This window comes from Portunus trituberculatus, chromosome 38 (assembly GCF_017591435.1).
Source record: "Portunus trituberculatus isolate SZX2019 chromosome 38, ASM1759143v1, whole genome shotgun sequence".
Classification (NCBI taxonomy): Eukaryota; Metazoa; Arthropoda; class Malacostraca; order Decapoda; family Portunidae; genus Portunus; species Portunus trituberculatus.
In genome coordinates, this window is record NC_059292.1 from 2,860,206 (window position 1) to 2,871,454 (window position 11,249).

Genomic DNA, 11,249 nt, shown 5'->3' on the forward strand with positions numbered 1-11,249 from the left:
AAAATATCAAAAATTGAAAATAAAGGTATCAAGGAAAAATTTGAGGGCAATTCAATTCTCTGCAAAAGAAATATGTACATTAAATTCAGTGACTGAAGGAGGAAGGCAGTGAATTTAGAAAGGATGGAGATGCATATAACATGTGACATGGAAAGATATAATATACAGAGTAAGAAGGAAGTGAATAACAGGGGAGCTTATGAGAAATTGCTTTTGAGGATTCATAATGCAAATACAAAAAGAAAATATAGGATTGGATTTATGAATGATGTGACATAGCATGACCCAGAGGCAGAGATGAGGCAAACACTGGAGAGAAGAGATTTTGTGCAGTATGTAATAGAGAGAAGGGAGAAGGAGGGAATAAATAAATAAGTGAAAATAAAAAATAAAGAAAGGTATTAGCACCCTAGAATTTTAGATGATGTGGTATGCATGTGACAGAGTTGGTTGAGTGACTGTATAGCATGATGATGAACTGTGATATCTGGAATCCTAAGGAAGATGAATCAGCTGATAAGCCATATGGAGATTGTTTTGAACCTGATGCCAGATTGTGGAAGATCAAATTAAAATTGCAATGTCAAAAATATACTTTAGCTACATCAAGTAATTTATCATATACATGCATTTGTACAACCACCAGTCTTACTTGAAATTTCTGTATTGTACAGACATTTAAGGACTCTTGGCAGTGGATTATAAGCCCCAGACAGTCTCAATATACCCAAGGCTTTGGTTCTGGTTTAAGCAAATGTTATAACAAAATTATATTTTTAAGCTTACAGATGTTAGAACTCTGCTGACCATTCTTATTTTTAAGAAGGTATGTAGTCATAAAATTTCATCCAAAGGAGAGGAGATCTGGAGGGGTTTAAAAAAAGAAGTCAAATATAACCTTACAAAAGCAGGTAATGCCAAATCCAAATGTACCCTCAAGATAAATATCTAATGAAGCAAGCAGATCTCTTACCAAATGTATCTTACGCAAGCATTATAGTGACATCTGAAAAGAATTTTTAAGAAGCCGTTACAAAGAGCTGCTAATGTGCAAAAAAGGCCTCATGTGCCACTGGTAATACAAGGCTTGGACAGTTGAAGATTGAAGAAAGACCATGAGATTGTACTCAAGTGCAAGTGGAGCACTGCAATATCCAATATCACATATACAGGCAATTGCATAAAATAAACTTTCAACTAAGAAAACCTGCACTGTACCCTGCCTTTATGAAAAAACCTAACATTTGCAAGATGAGAATGGACTTTATTTCAGAAAAAAGTCAGTTAGTATGTCAGACTGTATTAAAATATTTCATGAATGTTAGTGGGAGTATAATTTTGAAAACTGCATGAAATTCATATTTTTCAGAAATTAACAAAATAATAACTATTCTTTGTTGTATAATACATGTATAAGTGTGTGTGTGTGTGTTAGGTTAGGTTAGGTTAGGTTAGGTTTGTGTGTGTGTGTGTGTATTTACCTAGTTGTAGTTTTACAGGGCCTGGGCTTTACACTCATGTGTGTGTGTGTGTGTGTGTGTGTGTGTGTGTGTGTGTGTGTGTGTGTGTGTGTGTGTGTGTGTGTACACACATGACATAAAAGTTAGCTTCATTACTTAACATGAGGTGCTATAATACCTACCGAGTGGTGGTAATGGGCATTAGTCGAGTGCATTACAATATGGGAAGATACTTTAGGTACACATTAACGACCACTTAAGGAAGTGACATTTCTTTGCTTATGGCCAATACATGTAAAAAAAAAAAAAAAAATAATATATATATATATATATATATATATATATATATATATATATATATATATATATATATATATATATATATATATATATATATATATATATATTATATACATACACAGGGTAGTTTTGCTTATTGATGATGTCTGATGCCTTATTTTTGGAGGATGAATAAACCAAACAAACATTTTAATTTGTTTATAATCCCACTGCAAAAGTAGCCATATAAAGAAGACTGACCAGATGATCAACATAGAAGTGGTGGATACAAGAGTTGTAAAAGATAAAGTATTTGAGGGATTGTTGTTAGATACTACAAATAAATAAAACTAAAGGAAAAACATAAGTTATATAAAGGAAATAAACAGAGAAGGATAATTAAGGTAAAAAGTTATAGGGGTAAATGAGTGATAATAATAAGGAGAGTTGCATGATGAATGAGGGAATATGAAAACCTGTAAATGTTGAAGGGATTTTTGAAACTAAAAAAGAATGTATTATTCGACAGGAGGTAATGAAAATAGGAAGGAATGCAAGGAAAAAATGGGTGTTATACTAAAAGTGAAAAGTTGTGGATTGATGGTGGATCAGGAATTTATAGAGTTTAATGAGAAGGTGAGAAAATTTCTGAAAGGCATGTTTTGGTGAGAGGAGGGTACACCAACAGGTGGGAGAGAAAAATGTGTTAAGGGGAGGACTGCAAATGGAGTTATGGATGGAATAATGTGAAGAAGGAAGTGTACAAAACATGATAATGGCCATTATTATCCCAGTCTGCAAGGGTAAGAGCTGTACAAGTGAATATCAAGAGATTATGGAGGGATGTGGGTGTGGCTGAAAATATTTATCATCAAATATTATTTGAAAGTGTAAAATTCAACATAGAAAAGGAATAGTGTAGAGCAGTAAGCACTTAGGAGAGTAACAGATGCAGCAGAGAAATGAGAAGAAAGTTTATGCTCTATTCATGGACCTTAAGAAACTGTAAAGCAAAATCAATTTGAGAATGTGTAAGACAGGATTAACATGAGGACAGTGTTACTTTCAGAGACCAGGACAATTCTTGCCTAATAACTGCCTCAGATTCCTTTCATACAAACACTCCTGAGTTTGAGGGGAGCGGGATGGTGGCAGACAATGCTAATTCAGCCATCTATCAAAGATGGTCTTGGGCATGCACACTGCACAGTGACTATGGTCTCTTCCATAATTTCTGCCTTAGAACAGCAGAGAATGGGAAAAGGATATCTTCATGCATTTCTAAAGGAAACTTTATGCTCCATTCCAGATCACTGGAAGTGATGATTCATTTCAATCTCTGGGTAATATTCCTTAACCATTCATTTAACTTTTCTTTATGTGTAAATGGAAATTCACCTTGGTGTGGCTTCGATTTCTTAATCTCACTTAGTGCCTTGGCACACCCTTCATCCAGCAACATGCTAAATCAATTATTCAAAAACATTGGCCTTGAGGGCTTTGTACTACTCAACACTTTCTTCTGTACCTGCATGCTTTACTACTGCACCTTACATGCATAAAATAATAAACAAATAATCATGCATAAAACAAATAAGTAAATAAATAAATATAGATATAAACAATACACAGTGAAGTTTAATAAATAGGATTTCAAAGTAAAACTGAATAAGAATTATGCATGTCATATGAATGTAAAAACTATATTGTAACTAAATTTCCTAAACAGTATCTCTATTCTTGGGCTTAATCCAGGATGTATCCATCATGGTTTTCCTGAAAATTTCCATACAGACAATTTCATAAGACATTTGCAGACATTCCAGGGGCAAATAACTTCATATTTCTCTCCTCCATTTTGTATTGCATATGTAAGGCAGTGGGCAAACACTGGGTGGGGGTCCTGCTCTCAAACCATTTAAGTCTCAAGTCTCCATGAACCTCCCTTGCTGAACCAGTCTGTAGTCCTCTGAGAGAAATATGAGCTGAAGCCAAATGCATCAGAGAATTTGTGACCTGTGTGGCTGCATCATCATCCTTATCAGCTGTTGTAACCATCACCAAGGAACCTGAGGTTGTGCTTGAGGAATTTTTTACAAGGTTCCTACAGTAATGACCAAAAAGAACAATCTCTTCAGTTTTGACTCCAAGACTTAGGAAAGAAGTAACATTCTCAACAATAATTTGAACCTTTTCACCTACTTCTTTCCATGGCAGTACATTTTTCTTTATGAGGTGATAGATACTACATAACTGGTTTTCATAAGTTCTTTGAATAAAACTAAAGGGATGACTATCAATATCAGAAGCATCTGTTGTAAAAATCTCACAAAAAAGCTTCAATCCTTCAATAACTTTCAAACTACCTTGCTCTTGATGCTGCTTCAAATTAAAACCCAATTTACTACCAATGTTGCAGTAGTGCCCAAAAGTATTATGTAGAAGAACAAGACACACTTTCTGGTTAGAGGCCAGACTTGTGGTCATAAGATGGGTCACCAGAGGGCTAGGTGAGGTTGTGGCTGTTCCAGACACAAGAAGAAACCCACTACTGTCAACTTCTAAATCGCCCAAAATATTCTTCACTGCCTCAAACATCTGAAAACACAAACAATACAGAGTTACTTGCAATGTGCCACTTATTTGTAAGTAGTAACTTATCAAAATACTAAAACTACAAAGTAAGATTTCATATCCTTGGAAACTCATGAGACACAAATTCAAACTTACAGGACCTTTCCAGATAAATGGTAAGTTTTCAGGACAACAGTATACTAACATTTCCATAAGAAATCTATCCCAAGTGATAAATATGTACATAATTTTCGTTAACAGGCCGCCAGTGAAGGTATCTCTTTCTTCATAACCATGATTTTGAACCTTTCATTTCCACAGTGAGCAATCTGGTTAGGTTGGGTAAAGTTTGGTTAGACTAGAAATTTCACTCATTTTCAAAACAGAATGTTCCATTCTTACACTTTTTCATGAATGTCTAAATCTGGTCTAATTTTGGTGGTATTATTGGAGTCTATAAATAGTTCCTTGACTATTTTTTTTTTTCTCATTTTCATAATAATTAAAAATTTTGCACAGCATATTTCTTCTGTGGTCTTTCTGTGGCATGCTAATAATTTTCAATGTAGGAACTTTTCTGTTATCCTTTGGTCCACCACATGGGCAGGCTCTGATAGTGAACTTGTTCAGCTTGCATCTTTTCAGTCAACACTACTGCCACTCATTCATCTTCTTTAACTCTAATTTAGAATGGTTCAATTATCTTTCATTTATCATCTGATACACAATCATATGTGATCACTTCTCATGCCATGCATGCACAAACATCAGCCTACGAGGAGGCTTGAAATATTGGCAATGTTCTAATATCTGGGTCCCTCTTGCTCTCTTTGTTTCCTGGCTCCCCCTTCACAGGTGATTTAATGTCATATATATGGTCAACAAGGAAATGAGGGAGATAAAGAAATAATAAATGGAGGAAATGGGAATAAAACAAGAAATAATGAATAAGAAAATAGGAAGAAATCATAACAGAACGGCATATAGAAAGAAAGGGAATAGGTGGAAATTAGAGATCGACCGATGTTTTTTTTCAGGGCCGATACCGATACTGATTATTAGTAGTCAAGGAGGCCAATAACCAATATTTGGAGCTGATATTCATTTGCAGCATATATATATATATATATATATATATATATATATATATATATATATATATATATATATATATATATATATATATATATATATATATATATATATACACACAGGTAATTCTCGATCTCTTGATTTACGCGTGTTTGATTTACGCGACCGAAAAAATATTATAATTAATTTAATTTGCGCGATCGGTTTGCTTATACGCGATTTGGTCCAACCGCATTTTCAAACTGATCGCCAGACGCAATTTCAAACTGCGCGCCAGAGAGTTCCGCAGCTGGCCAAAAGTGGGAGCTCCGGGGCCGGATCCAAGAAGCAGGTTGTTGTCTATGTTGGTACAGACAACCTCCATAGCAACCTTCTGCTCACATACCAACCTTCGTAAAATAGCATCCACAAAGATTCGTTGCTGTTGGCGGGTGGAGGTTGGTAGCCCACCTAAAAGTGCTCATTGGCCGCCAGGAGCTGCATCCAAGAAACTTTAACAACATCAGAGCAACCTCCTGCCATGAAATGGCATCCATGAATGCTTGGAGGGACGGTAACGAGGTTGCTATCAGGTTGCTCTCAGGTTACTGTCTTATATATGCATTTTTGTTCACAAAACAACATTTCTATTAGCTTTTTACAAACCTTACCTCCAAGAAAGAATTGTTTTGTAATGCATAAAGTGAAATCTTACATGGAATACCAAAAAATAAAGCAGAGATGAGATCGCCCACAGATGAGGCGGAGATTGGCAGTGACGGAGTTGGTTATCCTCATGGCATAAGCATAAATGAATACTAAGATATGATATCCATTGTAGCAGGCAATAGAGGAGTGGAAACATAAATATCGTGGTGAAAGCAACACGCAAGCTAAAAGGGTCACAAGAAGAAGAAGAAGCGGCCAAGTCGCCGCGAGTCTCTGCCTCGTCTGTGGGCGATCTCATCTCTGCTTTATTTTTTGGTATTTCATATAAGATTTCACTTTATGCATTACAAAATAATCCTTTCTTGGGGGCAAGGCTTGTAAAAAACTAATAGAAATGTTGTTTTGCGAACATAAATGCATTTATAAGACAGTAACACCACCTCAAGAGGTGGTGTTCCCAGCAACCTAAGAGCAACCTGATAGCAACCTCGTCACCGTCCCTCCAAGCATTCATGGATGCCATTTCGCGGCAGGAGGTTGCTCTGATGTTGTTAAAGAATCTTGGATCCAGCTCCCGCTCTTCTCGTGCCTCATTTGCAGTCTGCCAGCACTGAGCACACACGGAATCTCTTCAATCTGCCTATAATTCACCAAGATGGCCCCAAAATGTCCTTCATTTTCTTCTGCATGTGGGGTTATTTTTGATAAGTGGATTTTTGATAAAGTGGTAAAGTTCAGAGGAAGATGGTGACTGACTGTGGTGTGAGTGGTGAAGGCAGTGACGCAGCGAGTGTTTTGTTTACATATTCTTTGTTTTGTTGTTTTCTTTTATTATTTTTTGCTTTCTCTTATTATTTCTTGCTTTTCTCTTTACTTTAAATACACTTCTAGTATCTAGAATGGTAAATAATAAAAACATGTTAATTAAGCCAAATAAATAGAGTATTTTGTACAAAATTTTTTTAACCACATCTCGCATCCCCCCTATTATTTATTGTTTCTTATGAGAATTACATGTTTGTTTTAGGCGAATTTTGATATACGCGATGCCTCTTGGAACACATCTATCGCGTAAATCGAGAGTTACCTGTATAGATATATATATGTATATGTATATGTATATGAATGTGTATATATATATATATATATATATATATATATATATATATATATATATATATATATATATATATATATATAAACAGGTTTTATTTGCCATTTAAGTTTATTAACATGAGAGAATAGAGGGAGAGAATAGGAGATGGGGGTGGGGGAGAAAGAATGGACCGCCGTGGTACAGTGGAACCATGCGTGCTTTGGGGTCCGCGAGGTCTCCAAGCGCACGGGTTCGAATCCTGTCCACGGTCCGAGTGTAGGTTGGGCTTCCTTACTCGGGGCAATGGTTTCCTAGCGGGTGGGCTTTGAGATAGGAGGTACCCCAAAAAAGTACCCCCTTTAGCCCATAAATTCCCGTGAAAAGCCCACATGGTATAAATTAAAAAAAAAAAAAAAAAAAAAAAAAAAAAAATCTTCATAAGTAACTCCTGAAAACGTTTCTATGAAATTGCTCACCACCAACAGTTGGCAGCACCGCCGCTGTCCTCCAAACTTTAACCCTCACCACAACTTCCTCCTTGTATATTCCTTGTTCTCCACTGTGTGTGTATCTCCACTGTGTGTGTAAGCACTGTGCATGCTCAGCTTTCACTGTTGATTGGCTGTTACTGTGGCTCTGGTTGCAGAGTTCCAGATACCGTTCGCCAATGTCGCCAATTGCGAAAAAAAAATTCAGTTGGCGCCTAGTAACACCCATACGGCGAAAAAAAATTGGCGCCTACCTTTTAAAAAGATCTGTGTGGCAAAGTAATTGATATAATCCTCCTCAGATCGATCTGCAGTGAACAGCAAGGACCCCACACCGCCTGTTATCCCCACATTCCTTCTCTCTGACGATCTCTTCACCATTGCACGACCTCATAATTTATGTGCCGCACAAATCCTGGCCATGACATCATGGAAGCGAGCTATGCACATGATACCTCCAACATCAACAAATTGGCTCTTGGAAAATGCACTAGGCTACAATTTGGTTGGCTACAAATTTTTAGAAATGGCTCCTTTAAAATGCCATTTGCTACATTTCTGGCTCCTGTAATTCTGGGCCTAGCTGGAATCCTGGCTTGTAACCAATTAGATAGTGCTGTGGGTGGGACAATGCTGGAGACAGAGTAGTGACAGCAGACAGAGAAGCGCAGCTGCATCAGAGCCAAAATAACCCAGTTTTAAATTTATCTCTTATCGGCAGTCAAACTTTAAAAAAAGGCAGATGCCGATATGCGTCAAAATGCTTAATATCGGTGCCGATAATTGGCCCAGCTGTTAATCGGTTGATCCCTAGTTGAAATGGTAATGAAAATGATAACGAGTAAGGGAATAGGAGTAAATGGGAATGAGAATGTGGTAACAAATATATGAATAGAAGGAAATGGTAATAAAACAGCATGCATGCATGTGCGCATGCACGCACGCACGCACGCACACACACACACACAAAGCTATCTTCTGTCTCGGGAAGTAAAAGTTACTTGTATGAATGTAGGAAAAAAAAAACCTAAGGCCATCTTGTGATGTAAAGTACTTTCTTCCTTTATTATCCCTTCTATTTGCTGTTTTATTACCATTTCCTCCTATTCCCATATTCGTTACCACATTTTCATTCCCATTTCCTTTTATACTCTTATTCATTGTCATATTTTTATTCCCTTTTCCTCCTATTCCTCTATTTGTTATCTGACCAATAGCGTGGCTTCATGTATGTGATGTCAAATCACCTCCGTGAAAGAGCAGCGACAGGAGAGATGAGAAACGAGGAGAGCAAGAGGGACCCTATATTAAGACATTGCTGAAAATATCACTTATATACAGGGTGTTCGGAAAGTCACTGTGCACTTTTCTAATAATTTTAGAATTGTTGGCCCTATTTTCTTTATGAACACAATAAACAGCGAGCGCTATTGTTCGGATATTCTTCATGCCTTCATCGGTCAGATGACAAGTGATGAAATCAATTACTAATGGTTTCAACAGGATGGTGCTACTGCCCACACATCTGGCAGATCTATGCATTTATTAAGGGAATTCTTTGGAGACCGCATTATTTCGAAAGACGTGTGGCCCCCCCTTCACCAGATCTGAATCCACCAGACTTTTATCTATGGGGAGCAGCAAAATCTGCAGTGTATCGAGATCGTCCGCGCACGCTGGATGACTTGCAAGCAACAATAACAGCATTCATTCAGTCTATTTCAAGCGAGCAACTGATAGCGGTGCTTAGAAACAAAATAAGAAGTGTCCAAGCCTGTATTGATGCTAAGGGGGGTCACTTTCAACATAATTTATAATTGTCATTCATATTTACCTCCTGTGTTCTATATTGAAACATGTATGTTAATAAATATGTAAGTGCACAGTGACTTTCCAAACACCCTGTACTTATAAAATGGCCAAGCTCTGTGTGAGATGTGCTCCTACTCAACGTGGTATAATCAATTAAGCTGTCCTCATTGAAATTTGTAAGAAATCATGGCTTCTGCCAGCCATAGTTCCCTCGCAGCTCGCCTCCTGCTAATGACTCTAGCAACAGTAAAAATGAATAAGGTATGCATGTTACTAGGTTAGGCTTGGTTGTTATTTGGTTTGTTTTGTAGATAATTTTACTTTTCTGGATTTTTTTAAATTTATTTTTATTTCAGTCTCATTGTTACTTTAGAAAAAAAAAAAAAAATCTGACCCTACCTGGCTGTGGATCACAGGTATGGCGGGTCAACATAAGAAAACAGGAAAAGAGTGAAGCTGCAAGAGGCCGCCAGGCCTACACGTGGCAGTCCCTGTATGATTAAAGCTACCTAATTCCATCTATCATCCCAATCCATAAATTTATCTAATCTTCTTTTAAAGCTCCCTATTGACTCAGCCCTAACTACATGACCACTGAGTCCGTTCCATTCACCAACCACTCAGTCTGAAACCCAGTTTCTTCTATTTCTCTCCTAAACCTGAAATTTTCAAGTTGAACAGGACAGGACAAGAAAACTCCACATTTGACACGAAAATTAGCGAAAAAAGTAAAATCATCAGTGCAAGGAAGAACTACTTTATAAATCTGTCTCAACGCGGGACACTTGCCTTGTTATTGCTGCTCCTGTGATGTCCTAACGGGATTCTTCTTCACACTTTTCTCGGTTAATCTGGCGTGTCTTTTCGGTTTCGGTGTCTTGGCCTTTGTCTTGATGTTGTGTGGCGGCGCTGAGCCTTTGTGACCCCTGCTGGCGGAGACTTCACCTGTGAGCGTATCACAAGCGTAACAGTTTTTCAAAGGAACTTGAGGAAGGCACAGTTGTAAACTTATGGGCCGCGGGTCATGGATCTCATCAGCTGATTATGGACAGTGACGTGAGGAGCTTCTGCCTTTATAACGGTAGCTGGTGCTCTTGATGTCTGTTCATTGTTCAAGCTTCAGTGTTGTAGGCGATGACTGTATATATTGATATGTTGGTATATTTATACAGTTACACCAACAGCTCCATCACATAGACGGGCGTTGCTCGCTTTGCCTCAAAAGTGATAAAAAAAAAAAAAATCCACGTTTTAGACAATTTGTGACGGGTAGACCATGGCTTCAAAACTTCAAATTACTCAGAATAAAAAGCTCTATAAGATGAGAAGGGTAACAAAAGCCATGTTGCTGTTGGTGTAAGAGTACAATAATACCAAAATGTTCTTACAAGCTCATGGTTCTATATTGCCATTGGTTAAGATTTCATCATTTCTCTAGCTTCTGACTGTCGTTCGAGTTGTTCACTCACATATGAGTAAGGCAGGAGAAGTCACACTCCGCTGTTGCGCCAGCTCCATAAAAAAAAAAGGAAAAAAAAAAATACTATGATTCCGGGTTGGAAAGTGCAACATATGCGGCAGGAAATACGAACACAACATGGGAGAAAAAGAGTTGGACGAGATGGATTAGTGTGTTTTATACCATGTGGGCTTTTCACGGGAGTTTATGGGCTAAAGGGGATACTTTTTGGGGGGTACCTGACCGTACCTCCTATCTCAAAGCCCACCCGCTTTAGATCAGGAGATAGATTAAGAGTATTGCATACAGGCCTGATCACCCCATTATAGGCAGGATATCAA

The 11,249-nt window shown here is 37.6% G+C and overlaps 1 protein-coding gene across 1 annotated transcript; it reads right to left on the reverse strand.

Annotated features, from left to right (window-relative positions):
* Positions 1–1,943: 1,943 nt before the first annotated feature.
* LOC123514541 (elongator complex protein 6-like) lies at positions 1,944–10,632 on the reverse strand. Its single transcript, XM_045272464.1, has 2 exons — positions 10,239–10,632; positions 1,944–4,337 (listed from the first exon to the last, which is right to left on the reverse strand). The coding sequence occupies exon 2, from the start codon at positions 4,335–4,337 to the stop codon at positions 3,540–3,542; it is 798 nt and encodes a 265-aa protein (XP_045128399.1). The 5' UTR covers positions 10,239–10,632; the 3' UTR covers positions 1,944–3,539.
* Between the last annotated feature and the right edge of the window lie 617 nt (positions 10,633–11,249).

Excerpts from the sequence above, each read along its gene's own strand:
- LOC123514541 (XM_045272464.1), bottom strand. The coding sequence starts at position 4,337 with ATGTTTGAGGCAGTGAAGAATATTTTGGGCGATTTAGAAGTTGACAGT.